Genomic DNA, 24,562 nt, shown 5'->3' with positions numbered 1-24,562 from the left:
GTAGCTCAGGGCACGTGTGGGCTCCGAGGGGGCTCGCTAACCCAGCTTGGTTTCGTTATCGTGGCTTCTTAAAGGAGGAGATGTTTGTCCCGGTTTTAAAGTGCATGTAGGGCCAGGTGCGGTGCCTTACACCTGTAATCCCAGCACTTTGGGAGGCCGAGGTGGGTGGATCACAAGGTTAGGAGTTCAAGACCAGCCTGGCCAACATGGTGAAACCCTGTCTCTACTAAAGATAAAACCAATTAGCTGGGCATGGTGGTATGCAGCTGTAATCCCAGCTACTTGGGAGGCTGAGGCAGGAGAATCATTTGAACTCAGGAGATGGAGGTTGCAGTGAGCTGAGATCATGCCATTGCATTCCAACATGGGCGACAGGGGAGACTCCATTTCAAAAATAAATAAATAAATAAAAATAAAATAAAGTGCATTAGCCATTAGCAGGGGAAGAAGTTGAAGGAGGAGTCATTGGCAGGGGAATTAACAGGGCAAGACACTGAGGCCTGAGGCAGAATGTGTTCAGAGAAGACCATGAGCTCTAAGTATGCCCATATCCAGTGAAAATTATTTGACTAACTCAGATGCATCAACTTTTAAAAATGTGGGTGAAACAGTCAATGACTGACTTGAGAATATGTACATTTTGGGCTTTCATTTGATGTGCATATTCAAAATATTAATAAAAGTGTTATTGTAAAATTATATTATTTTACACTTGCATATGTCTATGAAAACAATTTTTTAAAGTTCCTAGATGCCTTCAGTGTCTTCTGTCATCGTCCCTTGAGCCACCGTCTAAGTCAGCTGGCACTTCTCCAAAGCTTATTACCATGCATTCCACCTGAGTGTTTAAAGATTCAACACTTCTGGAATACACACACGCTGCTATTACTGAAAGTTTTATTCCAGCCCCAGAAACCATTCTCCAAACAGTAGGAGGCCTTTTTTCCCCCTTTTTATTTCTTTCTATGCTTGCACCTTTGGGATCTCAACAACATAAACACAGAGTGTATTGCTTCTAAAATTGTATGTGAGAGGCTTGCTTACAATAATGTGCAAGATATGAAAATTTGAGGCTCCAGGAATAATTACTGTTATCTATATTACATTTCATTGCTTCATGGTTTCCCCTTATTCAAGCAGGTGAGGTGCTCTCTGTAAGCATCCCAAGCTTACACTAATTTGATCAATGTAGACCCATGTGCTTTTTCCTAATAGTGATATTCACAATCAAAATATTTTTCAAAAGGGAAAATGTTTTTGTGTGTTATGAGTAAATACATAACCACTCCTCATTTTCTGAGGAATAAAATTGGGACTAACTTTGCCTGACTGTGGGAGCATATAAAATAGTTCCACATGCCTGGAACAGTGGGTATATATGGAAAGGGGCAGATTAAGGAATTAGGACCTAGATTCTGGAGGATTTTGTGCATTAACCACCAATCTGAAGATATGTAGCAGGCTCCCTCGTGATGTGGTACACACAGTCCAGTCCGATCTGCAGTGCTCAAGCACTCCACTTCTTTCCCCTTAGAGGAGGAGGACCTCAGGGACCCTCAGGGCCTAGAGGGCGTTAGAATCTAGAGGGCATTGATAGCCTCTTGGAAGACAGGAAGGTGAGGGCACCAGAAATGGTGGAGCAGCAAAGTGGCTTCAAATGCTCCTTCTTTATGACCATTGATCTAATAGTAGGAGACCTTTTTCCCCTTTATCCTGTTTATTATGTAGCTGTATCTTTGGGATCTTAGTGATCCATTGATGGGTAGGCTCAGAGTGTGTTACCACCTAACTCACAGGCAGAGTCTGGGGGAAAAATAAATGATGTCATACAAGTATATATACATACAGTTGCCTAGCATGGTGCTGGTCACAGTTGCATGCTCAGTAAATATTCATGATCCTTATTATTGAATCCCCTGTGGGGTCTGCTTTAGACCTTATTATTAATTATTATGATTATGCTTGGATCCTTATTATTAGATCACTCTGTGGGGTTGCAGCAAGAAAGCAGGGGTCTATCTCTGCAGGCACGCAGTTGTTGGAGGAAGCCTGGGGGAAGTGGGGGAGGCAGCATTAAAGAGCAGAAGCAGGCTGAGACCCCCCTGGGGGAGGAGTGCAGACACTCCTGACATGGGTCTAGTTGACCAATTGGTTTTAACTCCGTGAGTCTCAGGGCAAGTCATACTGCCCCTTTGGCCAAATGTTTACTCTTATTTAAAATGTGAGATGTCTAAACACTTGACCCATTTCAGTGTTGATATTGTGTAAATGTGTAAGTCAGAATGTGGCTTAGAAAGCGTTCCATAGTCAATTGGCATTGGGAAGACAAATTGGAATTTAAGGTCATCTTTAGTTGTAGAATGGGTTGCTCAGCCAGAGGAAGAAGGTAAGAAGTAGGGGAAGCTAGGGAGAGGTGGAGAGAGAGATCCCAGAGAGGGTGACTTGTGCAAGGCTTGCCCTGGTACTGTCCCAGGTGCTGATTGAAATTAAGGAAATTTCCTTAGGAAATCAAGGAAGGGAGTTATTTGAAGGTTTTCTTTGGCTGCCGTTTGGCCCTTCCTAATCCCTTTTAACTGCAGGAAGACTCTTGAAGATGCCAGTATTTGTCTTGAGTGGCACTTGTTTCTAGCAGGCTAAATAAGCTTTGGCTTCATGCAGAGCTGGGTTAAAGTGCCAGCTCAGCTACCTACAAGGCAGATGACTTGAAGGCAGGTGGCTCAAGCAGCTCTGTCTCTCTGAGCCTCAGTTCCTTTCTGTATGAAGGAATAAAGAGTGTTTAACCCCTACAGGGCTCCTCAGGAGATCCATGATCTTATGACACACAGATGTTGCTCAATAAATGTCATTCTCCATCTACAACCCCCACACTTCCTTCCTCCCACATCTCTTCCTTGGACACTGTGCTGCAGATTCTAGCTCATGCGCTCTGTTCTTTCTTAACCATTAGCCTTCTGGCTTTTCCTGTCAGAACATTAAAGTCTTTTTGCTCTTCTTGGGGCCATTTTCTGAAAGTTTCAGTTTATGAAATTGTAAGGTCATTTCTTTGGGGAATTTGTTAGCATCACAGTGGACCATAAACATACAAATGGAGCCAGACCTAGTGTAGCAGAAAGCAGTCAGTGACTCCACGCTTCCAGACTGGGCTGGGAGAGGCCTTTCTATCATGTTCCTTCCTCTGAAAAAGTTTATTTTGGTCAAAGGCAGAACCCAATGCCTGACACAGAGTGACTGATACAGGATTCTTTTGTTCCTGCATCCAAGAAATGGTTACTAGCTGCCACCTGTCTCAGACCCTAATCTGGACACTGTGGATACAGAGATTCATAGATCCAGTACCTAAGAGAGGGCCTGAATTATTTTAGGTGCTTGGTAAACATTTGTTGGATGAAGAAATGAATGAAGATTTTCTACTTTCAAGCTGCTTGCAGAAAAGTCAGAGGGTCAGACAACTGTGCACTGGGAGGGCAACATGTTAAGGTCAATGAAGATCTACGCAACCATTTGCAAAAAGACAGAAGGGCAAGACAGGCAGAGGCAGCTTTATAACAACAAAACAATGGGATTGAGTCTTAGTTGATGGTAGGCTTTGGAAGCTTAGAACATGGATGGAAGAAGATCTCAGACAAGGGGAAATAGCATGTATAAGAAACCGAAGAGCAAACAAATACCATGGAAGCATACAAACTAGGTTGTTGACATGACTTAGCTTGCAATGGTCAGGGTTTGCGGATGTACATGGACCATGGCCTTGGGACAGGAAAGGGACAGTTTCTGCTTCAAACTAGAACAGAAAATAAGAACAACAGGAAGATCTGCATTAAGATTGTAAAAGCAAAACCAAAGGGCAAAAGAATATAGATTTATCTGACATTTATATGTGTTTAGTTCACTTTCTATCTTCTACCTCTGCATATAAGGTAATAATAGAGGGAGGATTGTTTGAGCTCAGAAGTTTGAGACTAGCCTAGATAACATAATGGGACCCTGTCCCTCAAAAAATTTCAAAAATTAGGCAGGTATGGTTGTTCACACCTGGAGTTCCAGCTATGAGGGAGACTGAGGCAGGAGGATTGCTTGAACTTGAGAGGTCGACGCTGCAGTGAGCCATGATTGCACTACTGTACTCCAGCCTGGGTGACAGAGCAAGACCCTGTCTCAAAAATAAAGAAATAATAAATAAGTGATAATAATGCAACCATAATATACAGTGTATTTCTCAAGCGTATAGAGCTGTTTTTAAATGTCTTCATAAGATACATGGGGATTTGGTAGAACTTTTTTTTAATTGATGAGGACCCAATGATGCAGAGAGGTTATGGGACTTACCCAAGGTCACAGGATGAGGTTGACTTGGCCCTGAGACTGGACCTAGTATCACCTCACTACCAGCTTGAAACCTTCCTACATGCCCCTCTCCACTGCGGCAATGAGCTGGTGACAGATAAATCATGGGTCATGACGGTCATTCTTAGTTCATGACACTTGTTTCCATATTTGTTTTATTTATTTATTTATTTTTGCTCCCTCTATTCCCCAACCTCCCCATAGAAACGAGTTAGATTTTCTAGGGATCCATAGTATCTTGAACTTCCAAGAACCATTCATATTATATTATTCTAAAGAAACAGATTACACTAATTGAGAATATACAGAAAATTTGAGGGAACTCCTGGCAGAGATGTGGGCAAAGCAAGGGATGTTGCTGACTCTTAGGGACTCAGAAACAGCAGGTACTGTGACTCAGAGGCCCAGAGGGACCAGGGGAAGAAATGATGTCAAGGAGACCTAGTGAGGGATTTAGATACTGGTTTGTATCTTTTGTGAGAACTTTGCAAGGTCTGTTCCTTCATATCCTCATGAACATCCCTTCTTTTCCGAACTTAGCACTGAGTATTGACAATGGGCAGGACTTATGACTGAGTAATCTTCTGGGCTTGGAATCTAGATTATGGTTTGCAGTGAATGAATGAGCATTAGTTGAGTGAATATATAGCTTATGTACTCATCCAGGCAACGGTTTTACTATAGGAAAGGCAAATCATCTTAGAGCCATTAATGAGATGTTTTATAATGCACAATACCCAAACCTTAATAAAGCAACATACTACCTAGCAATATCGAGTTCTGTCTTAATTAACTGCAACATTATCTCTTTGGCTCTTCATAACAAGCTTCTGAGGCTGTTTCTGTTTGTCATATGAGTTAACTTATTCCAGAGATATTAAGTGGCTTGAGCCAAGATCACCTGCCATCTTGGCCTCAGGCTTGACTGTGGTTCAGCTGGCTAAATAAGCTCAGGATCACAGCCTCCTACACAAAACTGTTGGGGCCATGTGTGTTTTGGGCCAAATTTAATTTCAATTTTAGAAAGGTAGTAATATGCAAAATATACACTTAATGACATTTATGGTAGTATCTGGGGCAACACCCCAATCAAGCTCATTCATCCTTAGGTGACAAAAATATGTAAATGTTCACGCAAAATGGAATAACCAAAGACTGCAAATAGTGTGTGTCAGCACAAGTCAGGTTTTGCTGCCAACTGAGTTGAGGTAAACACTTGTTTTTAAGGGCTGAGGATTTTGAAATTATGAATAAGGTATGACTCTGCCTCAGCTTTGTTCTCCAGGAAATGGCAAACAAAATTTCTTCCCTTTTTCAATTTCTTCCTCCTTTTTCCTTTTCCATCAAAGTCCAGCATGGCAGTACAATGGGAACAGAAGCAAACACAACTCCTAGCTCATGTTGAGTGCTGTGCTAGGCTCTGTGCCAAGCACTCTCTCTGCATAATCTGATTGAATGAGCACAACATCTGCAGACCTGGCAGCTCCTGTCCTGTTCCCCTTGTAGGTGAGGAAACTAAAGCATAGGAACTCATCACTTTCCTAAGTTAACAGTTAATAGGTGTTGAAACCAGAACTTAAATCCAGGCCTCTGACACCCAGGTCCACACTGTTAACTATGCTTGAAGGCAAAGGTCTTATCTCGGTCCCCTTTAGGCTCCTCACTCCCACATTCGGAAGGGTGATGTGGAAAATGTAGGTACTTGATAAATTATTGGTGAATTGATAAATTAATTTATGTGTGATTTGGGATCTAAATTGAAATGTGGGTGCGTGTGTAAGTCTGGGGTATAGTTAGGATGAGGGTTTGATGTGGTTTTAAGAAAGCATGGTAGATTTGGACAATGCTTCCATGGGGAGGGCCATATTGTTATAATCACATTTGGAACCATGGTCAAGGTTGGTCCAGGAATGGTCATCCTTGAAAGGTATATAATCTGAGTTGATGGCTGTGGTCCCTGAATATTGGGCTGAGTGGGATGATGGGCTGCTTGGGTAGACTATAGCATGGCCCATGGAGGCCAGGTGGCAGGAGAAGCCTGCAGTCAGGATTCTAGAAGAAGCATGATTCATTTTGCACCCTAGCCCTCTCCTTCCTGGCACTGACCTCTTGATCTTATTTTTCTCTCTTTCTAGGGGGATCGAGGAGCTCCTGGGATCCCTGGTTCTCCTGGCAGCCGTGGTGACCCAGGCGTAGGGGTTGCTGGCCCTCCTGTAAGTCCTTATTTATCCAGCTCTTACTTGCTTTCAGGACATACAGCCATTTCCTGTTGGACCTGCCTGCAGAAACCCTCTTTTTTTTTTTTTTTGAGGTGGAGTCTCATACTGTCACCCAGGCTGGAGTGCAGTGGTGTGATCTTGGCTCACTGCAACCTCTGCCTCCCAGATTCAAGTGATTCTCCTGCCTCAGCCTGCTGAGTAGCTGAGATTACAGGTGCCTGCCACCACACCCGGCTAATTTTTTGTATTTTTAGTAGAGACGGAGTTTCACTATGTTGGCCAGGCTGGTCTGAACTCCTGACCTTGTGATCCACCCACCTTGGTCTCCTAAAGTGCTGGGATTACAGATGTGAGCCACCACTAGTTTTAATGAATAATTCACATCAGTCTATTATGTGTTAGTTTACAAACTCACTAGGGGTGATAGCTTTAAGAATTGCTAAAACTTTGAGTTATAGGGTCTTAAGAATCAATGAAGTGTGTCCCCATTCAGGTTGAGGATTGCTGTCAATATCTTCGGCCTCCACCTGAATGCCTCTAGAAATAGAAGGCATGCTTCTTTCAAAGCCAGTGCATCTGGCTCTGCAGTTTAAAAATATATTTCCATAGATAATGGAAATTCAGTAGAATTTTTTTTTTCATTGAGAATAAAATTATGGTATCCTGTAGTTTCCACCCAGTGCTTTTAATTCTCCCCTTTGTACCACAAAGAACACATATTTTCTTTCCTCCTTTACTGAGTGATAGTTTTTGGGACATAAGACCAGTTTACAACCTTGAAGCCTTTTCTTCTGTTTAGTCCCTTCTTTGATAGACATCGTACCCTCTTAATGCACCTTAAAAGTGCATTTACTTTGTCCTTAAAAGCCCTGTCTTGCAATTGTTTAAAAGAAGCTCAAATACTCAGTCCTTTTCAAATGCCATTGCTAAACCATGGAATACCTAAACTATCCATGTATTATCGTTGTTGTTACTATTATTTTAACCCAAAGGCACAATCCAACTTTATCTTTATTAAATGCAACTTGAATATAAACTGGAGTAATACATGGTCTAGTTTCTGTCTGATCTTGCATTCAATAAATGAAGGCCATGACCAAGAGTGATTAAGAGTAATATCATTCTTCATGCATGACTCTCAAAGAATGAGAAGGAAAATCCAATTTAGTACCCAAAATATTACCTGTGAAATAAAATTTCCCTTTCCTTTTCTTCTGTGGTTCTCTTATATCCAGAGTAGTTCTTGGGCCTCTCACTGTCTCCCTGAAATTCTCCTCTGTCCTCCCATTTTCAAGCAGGCCTCCTGGCTTCCACACCAGAAATCACCTCCTCACTGTTATTTCTACTCACTCGCAATGAGGGATCGTTTCATGGTGGCAAGAAGACCAGGTAGCTCTGTGTCTTCTTAGATCTGCCTGAAAACCATGGAAAGAGGCATGTGGAATGCCCTTGGGAATGTCTAGTTTGGTTAAACTGTTTTCCTGAAAATATATTCTCAGCTAAAATTGCCCACTTCATTACATTCATTTTACCTTTGTTCTTTGGCTATTTTTGTTCAGTCTTTTTGTAACTGGAAGGAACACTGTAACAAAAAGTGCAGTGAGAGAAGACAATAGTTGATGCCTTCTTCTTTCTGAAATTCTCCTTTAATAGGGCCCCTTCTGCTGGAGTTAGGATGCTGCTTCATGTAGCAATTGCCACTTAGAATAGAGAATGGATTGTAAGTGAAACTACAGACCCATAACCGGAATGAGGCACCCCCATCACTTACCAGGGTTCTACATGACCCTGTCTACTCCTTGCAGATTCACCTTATCAGCCCTTACAGAAAGCTGGCTTTGGAGGCGGACACAATTCACCTCACCTGCCACCGAAGAGCCAGCAAAAATCACCCATGAAATATGTTCCTGCCTAAGTGAATCCACCTGAAAAGTCATTGGCTGGCTGTAGTCAAGAGGCTGTAAATCAACTGTTTTTAGTGTCTTGGCTACCACTTGGACTTATTAAAAGCTTCCGTGGTGGATAAAACCTTATTGAATTTTCATAAATCCTATCTCTGGCCACAGCCCAGGCCACTAATGGCCTGGGAATCTGTATAGAGGGTGCAGAGATATGCTGAGCTAAGCAAAGGTGTGTGGAGGAGGTGAAGAAGGGGTCAGCCTGGGGGTGGGTACATGTTAAGTTCGTTGGGGATGCAGTTGCCTCTTTACAGGAACATTGCCGTTTGCTGGGAGGTCCTGTGTCATATCTTGTGCTGGGCCTCAGAGCATCCACATCTACCGCCTCACTTGGTACTGGGCAGGTTGTTTTATCCTTTGGTTAAGGCTGGGATCCCATGAAAGTGCCCCTAAGAAGGGGATTCAAGAGCAAGGAGTTTGTTTGGGAGGTGATCTTAGAAATCACTACTTAGGAAGTAACAAAGTGAGACAGATAAAGCAAGCAAGCCAAGGGGAGGGTATGTTACTGAGCAGATGGCCACTGTGGGTACCTGGGGCTCACCTGTGCAACAGCCCCTGAGTGACTACATGGCATTGTTGCGGAGTTGTTCTGCAAAGGGAGCAAAAGAGCTGGGGCGTTTCTGTACCACCTCCTGCCTGTATTTGGTTGGAGGCTGCTCCCTGGGGAGTTGACTCCCAGAAACTCTCAGCCTTCCCTGTGGTTGGGCCAAGCATTCACCTGTGGCTAAAGAAAGCCCTGGGCAGGTGCGTGCCCAGGGAACATGGCAGGAGGGAACGGACGTGTCCACTACGTCACTGTTTTCCAGGTAAACAATGTGAGGTTCAGAAGGTGACGTGATTTGGCCAATGCTACGTAGCCAGCCCAGGGCAGGGCCAGGATACAGACCCGCTTCCCACAGCCTCTGAAACCAGTCCTTTTCCCCCTGCAACACCTTGCTTTGTGGCTTCGGCAGGATGGGCAGGATTTATTCATTTCCATTAATCTTCTGTGAGGTCCCTCAAAGAAGGCACATTAAGGATAGATCCAGCTGGGACCGGGCACGGTGGCTCATGCCTGTAATCCCAGCACTTTGGGAGGCTGCGGCAGGCGGGTCACCTGAGGTCAGGAGTTTGAGACCAGCCTGGCCAACATGGTGAAACCCTGTCTCTACTAAAAATACCAAAGTTAGCCAGGCGTGGTGGCGCATGCCTGTAATCTCAGCTACTCAAGAGGCTGAGGCAGGAGAATTGCTTGAACGTGGGAGGTGGAGGTTGCAGTGAGCTGAGATCCGCCGCTGTACTCCAGCCTGGGCAGCAGAGCCAGACTCTGTCTAAAAAAAAAAGAAGAATAAGTTACTCTTTGCTTCCTTCCTCCCGTGGTGTCATGCTCCCGTGCCTTTGGCATCCAGGGCAGCACTGACTCCCTGGAAGGGAGCCAGGAGCTCTGTCTGCCAATCTCTGCACTGTCACAGGCAGGGGGATGAATGATGAGGCCGTTGTTTGGGGGTTTTGGCTTGCTGCTTCAAGATATTAACAAACAAAAATCCTTTTAATCTTCAGGTTGCCTCTGATGTTCCCTTAGCAATGTTTAAGATGCTTACAAAATGAGCCTACTTAGGCCCTGGGACAGATTAAAGTCCAAGTTAGTTTGACTGAAGGAGCTGGGGTTTCTAAAGACAAGGTCCCATATGTAACCCAGGACTCGCTCCTTCCTACCCTGGCCCTCAGTTTCCTGATGGATCAGGTGCCAGCAAATTCTGCAGCAGCATCAAGGAAACTGGGAGGATTACAACATGATAATACTGGTGATAATACCTGCTTCCCTGCCTTTGCCCTGGTGATGTCATAGCAATTCTGTTTGCCTGATGTCTTTCTCAGACTTTGCAGCCTGAAATGACCTCCCTTGTTGAGCCTCTCACCGTTGCTCCCGGGAATTAGTTGTACCGATGCATTACATCAGTGGGTCCAGGCATTGAAGACGCACGTACAAAAGGGACGGAATCCCCGGGCTCCCTGCCCTCCAGTGGGCCTTCTAGCCTAAGAGTGACAGGAAGCACGGCCCCGTTATGTGCAATCAAATATCTCAACTGCCCTAACAGAAGGGTTTTTTTTTCATTCCCCCACTTTCGAAGTAATAATATATTAATAATAAAGATAACAGCGACTGAAATATTAGAATAATAGCAATCACAGCCAACATAAACTGCCTACTTGCAGGGATAAGAGTGAACAAAGGCCTCCATGTCTACCTCTCATTTGTCTCAGTCTCTCATTTGTTTCTCCCAGAAACTCTAGCAGGTGGATTCCACTTTTCTTTTCATTTTACAAATGATGAAATAGAGATGTGAAGTCACCATGAGGACATGGTAGAGCTAGGACAGGAACCCCAGCATTCTGACTCCAAGAAAATGCCCTTAACCACTCTTCCAGCAGGGGTACCATACAGTTGAACCCCTGAATAATGTGGCAGTTGGGGTGCTGACCCTGCACAGTTGAAAATTTGAGTATAACTTTTGACTATCCCCGTATTTAACTAATAGCCTACTGTAGACTGGAAGCCTTACTGATAATTCAGTCAAGTAACACATGTTTTGCTTGTTACATGTATTATATGCAATATTCTTACAACAAAGCAAGCTAGAGAAAAAAGTTATGAAAAAAATCATAAGGAAGAGAAAATACATTTATAGTACTGTACAGTATTTATCGATACTATAAGTTTGTGTTGTTTGCTTGCAAGAACAGCCCACTGGAAAGGGCTGCAGTCACAGCTGCAGACCTCAGTGTAAGGTACACATCAAGTCATTCAGCTTTTTTCTTTTTTTTCTTTTTTTGTGATGGAGTCTTGCTCTGTCGCCCAGGCAGGAGTGCAGTGGCGCGATCTCGGCTCACTGCAAGCTCTGCCTCCCGGGTTCACGTCATTCTCCTGCCTCAGCCTCCCGAGTAGCTGGGACTACAGGCGTCCGCCACCACGCCCGGCTAATTTTGATTTGGTATTTTTAGTAGAGACGGGGTTTCACTGTGTTAGCCAGGATGGTCTCAATCTCCTGACCTCGTGATCCACCCGCCTCAGCCTCCCAAAGTGTGGGGATTACAGGCGTGAGCCACCGTGCCTGGCTGCCGTTCAGCTTTTTCTTGTAATATCACGACTTTTCTCTGCTACCTGGGAGAACTTCCAGCATCACTTGTAGTGCTTCATATGGGTTTTCTGGTGTTCTTCAGTGTTTACAGTATTGCAATAAACATGACAAAAAATAAAGAAAAAAAACCACACACACAAGAACTGTGAGAGAACACTTTTTACTTTGGTAATGCGATTTACTGGAGAGAGAGGCTGCTCATGCAAAGATGATTAGAATCACACAGCATTTAAGCAGATACTCACAACACGTGAGCTCACAATCGCAACAGGAGGTGGCTATAAAATTATTATAGTACTACGGTCTGGCTACAGTTAATTTTATGCAGTTATGACTTAATGTTGCATGTATGTTTCTTTACATTTCTCTCAACAGTCACGGTGCCATGTATGGTCTGTGTTTGTGTGCACACGTTTTAAACAAAATGTAGCATTTTATTATAGATTTGTGTATATTTTATGATACTAAATGATACAACAGACTAGTATCTCTATATTTTCTGCATTTATGGCATGCCTTAATTTTGCTTAATTTTTCAATATTTCTAGGCCACTGGGTCATTTGACAGTTTTTTTAAATTGTTGAAAATATCCAAAGTATTTTCCACGGTATTTATTGAAAACAATCTGCATTTAAGTGGACCTGCACGTTCAATCCCATGTTGCTTAGGGGTCAATTGTAGTAATGAAAGTTCATGTTCACTTAAGTCTTCACACTCACCAGTGACTTTTTTTTTTTTTTTTTTTTTTTTTTTTTTTTTGTGACAAGGTCTCACTCTGTCCCCCAAGCTGGAGTGCAGTGGTGTGATCATGGCTCACTGCAGCCTTAACCTCCTGGGCTCAAGTGATCCTCCCACCTCAGCCTCCTGAGTAGTTGGGACTACAGGTGCGAGCCACCATGCCTGGCTAAGTTTTGTATTTTTTGTAGAGATGAGGTTTTGACCTGTTGCCCAGACTGGTCTCAAACTCCTGAGTCTAAGCCATCCACCTGCCTTGGCATCCCAAAGTGTTAGAATTACAAGTGTGAGCCTCCGTGCCCAGCCTACCAGTGACTTTTTATATGCATGATCACTCCTGTACAATTGACTTCCATGTCTAGCCCGTGTTTGTTTGTTTGTTTGTTTGTTTGTTTATTTAAACTCATGTCTTATCTGCCTGCTTTAGTCCAATTCCTTTGATCATAAGAACCAAAGTCACTCAGGCTGTCCCAAGAATTAGGCTGGCTAGATTCCTTTAGGTGTGAGTACCCCCATCTTGTCTGGATGCTACTTGAGAACACTGGGCATTTGTCCATGGTTACCCCAGGGTCCAGCTCCCGGCCTTGCCCCCGTGGCCGATGCTCAAGGAATGTACAGTGCTTGATTCACTGAGATCCATTCTCACCCTGCCCAGTGCACAGAGCTGCATCCTGTGGGCAGTGATGGAGGAGGCTGAGGAAGGTGTAAAGCCACACACCACCTCCCAGACTCCAGGGCTCCTGTATTGCTTTGTGTATAACCAGGAGCTGAGCCTCCCACAGTTTTTATAGTGAAGTGTCAAGATGGCCGGGCGCAGTGGCTCACACCTGTAATCCCAGCACTTTGGGAGGCTGAGGTGGGTGGATCATCTGAGGTCAGTAGTTGAAGACCAGCCTGGCTAACATGGTGAAACCCCATCTCTACTAAAAATATGAAAATTAGCTGGGTGTGGTGGTGGGCTCCTGTAATCCCAGCTACTAGGGAGGCTGAGGCAGGAGAATCGCTTGAATCTGGGAGGTGGAGGTTGCAGTGAGCCAAGATTGTGCCACTGCACTCTAGCCTGGGTGACAGAGCAAGACTCCATCTCAAAAACAAACAAACAAACAAACAAACAAAAAGGTCTTAGGATTTTCTTCTGTTGATGGAGATAGAAAATAGTTAATAGTTTTAAAATAAGTTTCTACTGACACTTATGATTTTGAACTCTCCTTTCTAAATGAAACAAACCATTTTGTTGTTCTCAATAATAATTCCTAAGGCACACTTAACATGCTGGGCACTTGGCTTGACATGCCACTGCCTTCTCTAGTCTTCCTAGCAGTCCAGTACGGTGTTACTATTATCATCTCCAGGTTTCAGATGAGGAGACTCAGGCTCAGAGAGGTTTAAGCAGCTGGCCTTGGTCACTCTGCTGGTGAGAGACAAAGCAGGCATTTGACCCTGCGTTGATCTTGCCCTGAAGTCTGCACTCTTTGTTTCTAAGCTAGAAGACAGCCTCTGCTGTCCGTGTGGCTCCAGGAGCCTCCTTCATGACATGGTGGGAGGAGCTGGGCTGTCCTGGGCTGTTTCTGGTTCTGCACAGTTAAAGCCAGCATAAGAAAGGCTTCTTGGTACCAGACATGGGAAAGGCCAGATACTGCCCTGACCGCCTCCGGGACCCTCATCTCTGCTTCCTTAGCAGACCCCACGGCCATGGCCAAGCCCTCTCCGGAACTCCCTGCTCTCCATTTCCACAATTCCCGCTCTCCATTTCCACGCTTCCCGCTCTCCATTTCCACGCTTCCCGCTCTCCATTTCCACGCTTCCCGCTCTCCATTTCCACGCTTCCCGCTCTCCATTTCCACGCTTCCCGCTCTCCATTTCCACGCTTCCCGCTCTCCATTTCCACACTTCCCACTCAGCTTCACTCAGCCCCTGCATCGCTCGTGGGTTTTCCCGCTGGTCTCCCCAGCTGCCTGGCCTCTGGGCCTCTGGTCTGTTCCCTCTGACCCCTTCTCCACTCCGCAGCCACAGCTGTCCTCCTAAAGCCTGGATCTGAGCCCACCTCTTGCCTGGTGGGTAGCTTCAGAGGCCTCTCCAGCAAGGTGCTCGGGCCCTTCTCCTTCAGACCACGGCTTCCCCGGGACATTCCTGGAGGCACCCGTGCTGCTCTCTGAGCACAGAGTCTGACTTCTCCTCTTGGCCTAGTGCTCTCCTCTGCCAGGGTTATCTCTGCCTCATCCTCTTCTCTACCTGTGAAGCCCCCACCCCACTAAACCTCTTTTTCTTCTGTTCCCCTCTGGGTGAAGATTCCTCAAACTCTCGGGGGCTGATGCCAGTGGCTCTAGGCATCCTGTAACCCTGACTCACTGAGCCTGATCAATCATTACCACAGAGATTTCCCTCTCACCTGGAGCGCTTCACATAGGCGGGCTCCATGCCCTGTAGCCACTCGGCCACCCACCCCAGCACGCAGCAGTAGGCCTGCGCACACGTGAGGCACTCAGATCGAAGATTACAGAGAATAAAAGTTCACTTTATTTTCAGATCTGTGCCTTTGGTAGGAGGAACAAAGAGGGGATCAATTCTTAGAGAAAGGAAGCTGGTTTTTAGAACAGCCTGATAGCAGAGAAAGAAGAGAACGTGTTTCACATATCTAAAGCCATATGGGACTTTCAGTTTTGTAAAACTATGATAATTGTCAGAAAACACCAATAGCATGACTGTGCATGTGCATCACATGTAAGTGTATTCATATGTGTGATATATATGTGCATGTATGTGTGTCTCTGTATGTATATCTACATGTTTTTATTATGGAGAAATTCAAATATACTAAAAGTAGGTAGAATAGTAAAATAAACACCCATATAGCCACAACTAGTGCCAGGATCCCATAGCCAATGACCATGGTTTTCCTCTTATCCACTACCTTCCATTATTTTGAAGCAAATTCCAGACACATTTTGTCTGTAGATATTTCAGTATATGTTTCTAAAAGATAAGAATTTTAAAAAACAGAACCACAATTTTATAATATACCCCTTAAAAATCCATAACACCATCACATATCTAGTCAGTGTTCAAATTTCTAATTATTTCATACATGTCACGCTTCTGTGTTTTTTGTTTGTTTCTTTAAGATCCAAATAAACGTATAGCAAGTGATTGGATGTTTCAATTTTTTTTTTTTTTAGTCTCATAGAATTTTCCACCATCTGGAATTTGTTAATGTAATAGCTCAATGCGTTCCTCTGTCCCTGTGGTTCAGCTTAGTTGGTACTCAGACCTAGAGGCTTGATTGGATTCTGGTTTGATGTTGTTGGCAAGACTTCACAAGTAGGGTGTTCATCCAGTAGGAGGCACATGATGTCTGGTGGAGCCTCTTTGTGATGCATTCACCCTGTGGTGTCTAATGCTCCCACCAATTAGTACATCAAGGGTTGCAAACTGGTGCTATTCTAGTTCTATTCATTCTTTCTTTATTAGCTGGAATAGTTCTATATAGACAAATGTTCCCTAAAGCACCCTTTGGATACGCAGTGGTACAAGACATATGGAAGGCAGAATATAAATGCTTGAAGTCTTTCCCTTGTTTTCAAATAATGACTTGGTTCCCTAGCATCTTGCAAAGAGGACCAATTAGATGCTTGTTGTTGTTGTTTGTTCTAAGAATAATTTTGAACTTGGGGATATAAACACATTAGATGTGTTTTAAATTATTGCAGCTAGTCTTCCTTTTGATGCTCAGTTTGTCTTGTCTTCTGCCAATGGAGGTCTATTTAAGTTGATCCTGATTACCTTTGACACAACTTAGCAGTCTTTGATGCTTTCCTTGCTCTAGGTTTGTTGTGTACATTTGTTGTCCAGGTCTCTGATCAGTCATTTCTTCAAGAAGTCATAGTAGTTTCTCTTAATGGAAACTGGTATCAAAGGCCCAAATCTGGGCATTAGGGTAAAATGACTCTTGAACAAACACATCAGAGGCCGTAATTTCAGAGAAGAGGGTTGTAATTGTTGAAAACATATTTAAGCTTCAGATATAGGAATGACTTTAGAAAGTCTTTGTACAATCCCCTTCTTCAACACACCTTTATCGTTCTTAAAGTAAACTAAAAGGATAGACATGGGAAAGACTTTTATGGTTGGGCACTGCCTGCTTCACTACTTGTAGTATCTTCTTTTATTTCTGATAACACAAGGCAAGGTGATACTCTAGATTTGTATTACAGTTGAGAAAAGTGAAGGTCTGAGAAGCTGTCTAAGTAACTTGCTTAAGGTCAAACAGCTGATGATTGATAAGCTAAGATTTGAAATGAAGACCTTTAATTTAAAAACACATCCTTCAACGTGGATTTTCTATTAAATGACATAAGAAGATAATTTAGAGCCTGGCATGGTAAACAAGTTAAATGCTTAAAGTGGATCCTGGGATTTAACTTGAAAACAAAGGGTGACTCTCAAATGACATGACATTTCCCAGGCCAGTAACAAACCATCCCTCACGCCCTTTCCTTAAGGAATACATATCCATCCTCCCTGGGAACTACTGTGAAAGGAACACAATTCAAATGCAGGTATGGTGGCCCATGTGCACCACTGACCTACACCGTGACAGAAGCAGTGAGGTAGAATGAGGGGAGCACTGGCTTCTGAGTCAAATAGACCAGAGGTGGAATGCTGAGTCCATCATTTTTTCTGCTTGTCCTTAGGAAAGCTATTTAATGAATTTTAGCTTTAGTTTCTCGATCTATAGCAATGAAATGTTGATAATACCCAGTTTGTAGGCCTCTGATTGGGGTTAAAGTGAGATGATCTGTGTATGGAGCAGATAGGACCACTCCTGGCATATAGACCAATAGCTACAAGTCCTCTTTGTGCAGCTGTGAGTTATTCACTCATCTCTGTTTCCCTAGCCAGACCTGCCTGTGTGTGCGTATGACTCTTTCAGCCATTTCTGGAATGAGATAGAATTCTGAGAAATGGTGGGAGATTTCAAGAGAAAGAGAGAAGCAAATGTGCTACATTCTGGTGATTTATCATTCATTTGGTCAAGAGGGAAAAATGAATAATTTCAGAAATTTACTGTGATTTGCACTGTTCAGTCATGATCATTGTGTGTCTTAAGAAATATATATATATAAAATAAATAAATTATATATATATATATATGTTTTAGTTCAGTTGCCAGTCTGCGTAGGTTCTTCAGGAAATGACATTTGCCATGATTCTTAAAGACAATTATTCCGGGAAATTCCTATTTTATATTAGTTTCAAATTAATCTGGTTATTACAATTTTTTTTTTTATTTTAATGACTACATTTCTATTTCTAAAAATGTACTCTGGCTCTTTTCATACCTACCAGATCTTTCTGGATAATGCCATGTTATTTTCTCTGTGGTTTTCTTTCTTTTTTTTCCTCTCTATATAATCATTTTAATAGACCTTTTTTATTGCCTGTATCTGACCACCCCATTCTCCAAAGTTCATGGAAACTCAGTTCTACCACTCGTTATGTCCTTGTGGTGAACAGCCTTGTAATTTGAGATTGCAGTTCTGTGCCTTTGGGAATCTTTCTGTGAAGATCCTTTCGCTGCTCTGTATGCTCCTAGGGGATTTTCTTTCTGGGTGCCAAGATGTTGACTTGTGTGTAGGCACATTGGCTTTGAGCTGAAGTTCTGCAGGACTTCTGACTTAGAGCTCCCAGATGCCTGTGAGGGCAGGGCCCTGAGGGTGAGTTCTCAGAGGAGGCTTCCGTCATCATGCACCTGCATCCCAGACAAAGATGGGTGAGCTTCCTTGACATCGTTTTCTTCTCTACCCCTTCACTTGACTATCTGTCCCTTTACAGAAAAAAGCCTGTGGACCCCTGCTATAACCTACTGAAAGATTTGACTTTACTTACTGTTCTGAGTTTCAACTTCCAGATCAAAAGGGCCTCCAGCCTCGTTTCCCGTCCCCACACAGCTCTCAGAGTCCTGCTCCTCTCCAGGGCAGGTCTGTGTAGATTTAGGGAACTGTTCTCAGTTGTCTCTTTCTCTAGACCTCTGGAGATTTTCTCTACTTTCTCTAGTGCCCAACTACACACTTAAAATGATGCTTATTCTATTTTATATTAGACTGCTCTGGGGCATATTTAATGGGTAGGCTTTTAGGTTACCCCTGCCACCATACTGCAGGAACCTTGGCATTGGTGTGAAATCGTTTTGCTCTCTCGGGAATACCTAGGGACATTCTCGTGGGCTGTGCTACAGGGAGATGCAGGGCACACGGGACTGAGGGCAGAATGTGAGACTAACCTCATCCTGGCCAGTGATTCCTGGCGTGTCTTGGGCACATCTCTCTCTCTCCTCTGGACTTAGTTTGATCGTCAGTGAAAAGAAAGGATGATTGGCACTGATTCTCAAGTTCTCCTTGTGCTTTAAATTTTTCATTTTGATCAAATGCTATTTGCTGTGCTATAATCTGCTATGTTCTTGCAATGCACACGGCGCTTGCTGAGTGTGGAGAGAGCATGGTAAGAATGCAGACTCGGCAGCCACCTCATGGGAGCATTCAGTCCATTCAGTGAAGAGGAATAGGCCAACAGGCAGTAACAATGCTCGACTTTCAGTCTTAGGCAGGGCACGTGCAGGGGCGGAGACTATCCAGTGAGCACCCTGGGAGAAGCCAGAGGAGGCTCTCCACAGGCAGGGATTTCTCAAAGGAGAACCAGAGAGTGACAAGAAGGTTTCCAGGTAGAAAGGCAGGACAGAGTCTTCATGGAAATGCACAAGCCCCAGGGGCAAGGGACGGTCCCATTCGCTGCAAGACTTGAAACTGCATGTGAATGCCTTCCAGTCAATCAATGAACAGCATCTTAAGCATGATATCTAGAAGGCAAATTCTGTCTGGGCAAAGAACTGGGCACCATGGAGGATGCCAGGCCCATGTCTGTGTGTCTGTATACATGTGTGTGTGCACGTGTGTGTGCACGCGTGTGTGTGCGCGTGTGTGCACGCGTGTGTGTGTGCGTGTGTGTGTGTGTGCATGCACCCCTTGTTGGAGAAGGGAGCTTGACTACTGCAGCCTCAGCCACTAAGGCTATGGCTGGGGAATGTGGTCGTTATCATGACCATCCTTTCCTGAGCAGAAAGAGCCAGTGCATGTCCAAGGGGGTGCAATACAGGGAAGTCGGGGCTGCCGGGTTCAACCTCACACTAGAGCTACAAAGTAGAGTTGGGCCCAGGTGTCAGGAGCTATGCAGGGATGATGATAGGGTGGCATCAGTTGAGGGGCAAGTGGAGGAGCTTCCAGAGAGATTTTCATGAGCAACATTTGTGGATGGGTAGATGGTAAGAGGGTATGGCAGTGTGGCTTCAAGGTAGGAGGAAGTTAGTAACTCCTTCCAGGACAACTGAGGACCTGTCTAAGGAATAAACACCATAGCTTGTTTACATCAGCATGTCATTTCTACTTTGCTTACATACTTGTTTGTTTGTTTCTAGGGCCCTTCCGGACCACCAGGAGACAAAGGCCCCCCGGTACAGTATGCTTTAAATAAAGGGATGAGTTTCTATACGAGGAATCCTGCTCAAATCAAAGCAGTTTTAAATGGGAGGCACCAAAAACTGAAGTAGATTCTGAAATTTGCTCACATTATTGAACAGGGCAGACTCCAACGTACGAACTCTGACCTGTGGAACAGAGTGTGATTGATGTGCATATGAGCAGAGAAGGGGTGCCATGCCCGTATTATAGTCAGGCAAATAGACTGGCTTCTGTTTTGGGCATCTCTTCAACATAGAAGGGTGGCCATGGTTTAATGAATTCAGCCAAATTGCCTGAAGAACTAATTTTGAATCTTGGTTTTGCCAACCCCAACCACACGGCAGTGAGCCAATGTGGTAACTGCTCTTAATCTGTCATGTGGGCAGAGCAAGACCCCGGAGCCACTGTGGAGACCTGATGGACTGACTTTGTGCTGAAGCAACAGGAGGGCTCTCAGTAAGCCTTCATTCTTAGGAGCAGCAACCATCCATGACATGCCTGTGCATGCGTTTGCTGGGAAAATATGATTTCCTATAAATTCACCCCAGGGGAAATAGCTGCATTGTAGCAACTGGGATGATATTATACCTTGTGTCTTGTGAATATATTTTAAATAACCTTTATTTATATGATTTCTGAATTCAGGACAGGGATTGCTTTGTGTGTGTGTGTGACAGAGTCTCGCTCTGTCAACCAGGCTGGAGTGCAGTGGCACGACCTTGGCTCACTGCAATCTCCGCCTCCTGGGTTCAAGCAATTCTCCTACCTTACCCTCCCCAGTAGCTGGGATTACAGGTGTGAGCCACCATGCCCAGCACAGGGCTACCAGGGCTCCTTATACCCATTTTTATAGATGAAGAAACTGAGGTACTACATAGTGAACTGATAGACATGAGATTTCAGAGCAAGTTATTGCAAAGCAGAGGCAAACAGGTGGGACTCTAGATGGAGGGGTTGGTGTGAGAGGAGGTCTGTGAAGGCCCAGGAGACGCAGGGTCAGCTTCTGAGCAGCCCTGTAGCACAGTTCCAGCAACTGCCAGGAATTCCCACTTTTAGACCTACTTAAGGAAAAATCTTATAGGAAATGAGATCCATATTGAAAGATACGTGTGTCATTTCCTGATGTTGTCCAGAAATTTGTAGCTAGAAATTATTTTCTTGCAAAGAGTAGTAATCGCTGGGCATGTGCTCAGTATTGTGCTGGGTCTTGCATAAGGAAGCTTCTTTAACCACCTGGTTAGCAGCTCTTGGGGCTGGTTATCCATAGGACATGAAAGGAGTGAGCCAGCGTTTGAGCTCAGGCCCATCTCACCGCAGGAGCTGTCCCCTTCACTCAAGCAAAGGAATTATACAAATGGGGTCCAAGTTGTCAGCCTCAAAATGAAGGTTTTCCAGAGCATTCTCTCTGTGTGTTGAGCATGTACCCCCACGTGGTACCGTCAGTTGAGTAAGCTCTGAGCAGGGTGCTTTGGCGCATGTGTTACATCAGATTCCTCATAGCAACAGACCACGTGTCAAAGGAGAGCCAACTATTGCCAAGGAGGGAGTGTCCTTATTTGCTTACAATATTATGGGGTGTCAATGTCTTCTTTTCTTTTTCTTCAGGGATCACGAGGCTTACCTGGATTCCCCGGCCCCCAGGGCCCAGCCGGCCGGGATGTAAGTACAGAGAAATGGCGTGGACTCAGTGAAGGCCCTTACATGACCCCTAAAAGCCCACCCTCCACCATCTCCTGGCCTCCTTTGACCATGTGGCCAACTTTGTAGCCCGGTTGAGGATTTCCAGGAAGCCCCATGGGCATGCTTTTTATTTTTGCTGTTCAATTGAGTGTGGCTCGTAATTTTCTATTATCCAGTTTTATTTCCTGTGTTTATTTGTGTTAAGTTTTCAAAATCTTTTCAACTCCTGGGTATCCCACACAATGTTCCCTAATTTCTTAATCAAAGTCTTACATACCCCCGTCAGTTCTGCTCGAATCAGGCACTACCTTCTCCAGGGACTTGTCCCCCCGACCCTTCCCTGGAATGGCTCTCTCTTTTCCGTGGAATTCCACAGATGTACGTGATGCTCATTGTGCGGATGGGTTACTTCCCACTTTGTGACAATGACAGTCATCTCGTTTCTCCATTGTTTGGCCTTTGTCCAGCCATCTCTGAGCTCTAAGAAGGAGCCCCTGTGTCTTATGCATCCTCATGGTCCCTGGTGCCTAGCAGCATGCCAGGCACATAGAAGGTACTTGATCCATACTCATCGACCAAATGGTAAATGACAACCATGAGTCCTTATAGGACAAAGGTGTCTGGCACTAGTAAGCAGTGATATTTATTGCTTAGACATACATCTTTTCATCTCTATAGTTTTAGCTCATTATAAGCAGAAACAACAAAATTCCCTTCTCTCCTTTGGGTTCTGTTTCTAAAGAGAAGGTTACTCTCTCATTCCTGCTTCCAAATATTCAAATTTCACTGTTCCACTCTCAGCATTAATTCTTATAGCCAGTCTAATAGAAGTATTTTTCTACTTTTCAAAGCCATTCTTTCCATTTGTGTTTGGGAAAGCACTGGGAAAATTTGAGACAGGGTGTGTGTGTGTCTGTGTATATGTGTGTGTGTGTGTGTGTGTGTGTATGTGTGCGTGCATGCACATGTTCTGTGTACATGAGTTGTTTTTAGTTTTGTGTTTAGGACAGGAGTTATGGGGGTAGTTCTAAACATTTGCCATTGTCAGATTCTTCCTGGGAAGCCTTGGGTATTCAGCTGAGATTGGAAACCATGCATTTTTACTGGTGCCAATCCTCATGGTCTGATGATTTTTTCCCCACTGAATTACACTTAGCAGATAGAGAGGTTGGCAGAGGCTGTGGGTAGAGTGGGTCAGGACTGTGTGCTTACCACAGTTAATGTTTTCTTTCCTTCTTCTCTTAGGGTACACCAGGAAATCCAGGAGAAAGAGGGCCTCCTGGCAAGCCAGTATGTCATTTTATGGTTCTGGATGAATATTGACTATCAGTCAGGGCATAAGCAAGATAAAAAATGCAACTCAGAAGGTTCAAGAGGTTTTAACAAAGGAACCTTTGACAAAACTGTGGGCAGAGGAAACTAATATGGGATGTTGTAAGACCCAGAGATAAACCATAGTGGGAAGTCATTACCACCATTATGCCTGTTTTCAAAGCCCGGGGAGAGTGGAATGGTGAGAGAGGGATTGCACACAGGAGCTCAGTCATGGGTTCAACACTGCTGCAGAAGGCTTGGTCCAAGGCCAGGAGGTAGGAATGTCTCCCACCCTCCGATTTCCTGACAGTGCCTCGAATTGGGGAATTCAACTGTGGGCCAGCAGGCAAGCCAGCCTGGGATACATTCCAGGGGTTTAACCTCCCAGGCATGGAACAGGACAGAGAAGGGTGAAAAGTGGATCTGGGGTGAGCAAATGAGCAACAGCAGCACCCATTGCAAATCACTGACTTGCCCGTTTCCTAGCACTTGACTGGGTGATGTCAGCCTTCCCAGTTGCCCTCTGTTTAACGTGGAAGAAATGTTCTTTCTTGCCTCACAGTGAGAACAGGGGAATTTGTGAAAGATTGAGGAGACAGGGACAACCCTGAATGTTGGGTTTGTGGCAATGTGGCTTTAGTCCAGCCCGAGAGTCCTATAGGCTTCCCTGATGCGAGGTACCTTCCTCTTCTGGGACATCCTCTGACTGAGTTTCTAATGCCAGAGAAGCCCCAAAGGTTTAGCTGAGTAGCCTGGCCATAGGTGGACCCTCTAGGGAAGGAGCATTGGGAATGCGCTGGCCTGGGAGAGTGGGAGGCAGCTGTGCAGATGGGGAGAGAGATGAGTCCTGGGGAAGAAGCTGCCTGAGATGAAAGAGACAGCAGCAACCAATACTGGGGAATCGCAGGCCTCAAGGGTGAGGCTGTAAGTCTGGTTTCAGAAAGCAAGATGCTCACCTGGGCAGAAGCTTCACCTTGAGATGGATCTGAGAGGTTGCCTGTCTCTTTTGCAAGCCTGGCCTGCGACAACTTCCAGACAGGGACCCAAGGCACAGACGTCCCTGTGGGTGTGGGTGACCCCCCATCCCTTATCTCGGTTGGCGGGTCCGGCAGAGACCTGGACAGGGATCCTGGTCTGCCATTAAGGGTCCTGAAACTTTCCATTGAAGATCTTCCAATGAGAGGAGTATAAAGTCTTGTTGGAAGTTAGGGGCACCTTAATTACTCATGTTTCCTCCCCTGTGGAGTCAGCTTTGCAAGAGCCAAATAAACCTCACAGAGGCCACTTCATTATCAAAGTACAAAGCTCTGGTGAAGTGCAGGGAGAGTGAGGTTTGGGCCAGAAGTCAAGTGGGGGTTCAGATGACCTCTGCCAGATCTGGACTTTGACATCTCCCTGCAAAGATAGTTAAGTCAGCATAATGCAGCTGACAATGTGGATAATCATGATTATCTCTCAGGTGGTCAGCAGCAGAATGGAGAGCTGAGGGGAGAGAGACAGGGAGAAGAGAGAAGAAGAGAGAAGCGATAAGATCTATTAGATTCACTGAACATACTCCTCCCGGATGGTCCCAAGTATGGCCCATTGGCTCTCGGGTCTTTCTGAGCTCACTAATCAAATAAGGCATGGTTGTCTCAGGGATTCCCTCATGTTCAGTGACTCGTAGAAGGACTCACAGGAC

The 24,562-nt window shown here is 44.6% G+C and overlaps 1 protein-coding gene across 1 annotated transcript in view; it reads left to right on the top strand.

Moving 5' to 3' along the window:
- Positions 1 to 24,562, top strand: part of COL22A1 (collagen type XXII alpha 1 chain) — a 326,468-nt gene that overhangs the window by 231,905 nt on the left and 70,001 nt on the right. The window contains exons 40-43 of the mRNA XM_045398749.2: positions 6,480 to 6,557; positions 19,845 to 19,880; positions 21,493 to 21,546; positions 22,813 to 22,857. Coding sequence (XP_045254684.2) covers positions 6,480 to 6,557; positions 19,845 to 19,880; positions 21,493 to 21,546; positions 22,813 to 22,857 — 213 coding nt within the window. The remainder of the gene's footprint in view (positions 1 to 6,479; positions 6,558 to 19,844; positions 19,881 to 21,492; positions 21,547 to 22,812; positions 22,858 to 24,562) is intronic.

Source organism: Macaca fascicularis, chromosome 8, assembly GCF_037993035.2.
Source record: "Macaca fascicularis isolate 582-1 chromosome 8, T2T-MFA8v1.1".
Classification (NCBI taxonomy): Eukaryota; Metazoa; Chordata; class Mammalia; order Primates; family Cercopithecidae; genus Macaca; species Macaca fascicularis.
This window is presented reverse-complemented; position numbering and strand designations above follow the sequence as displayed.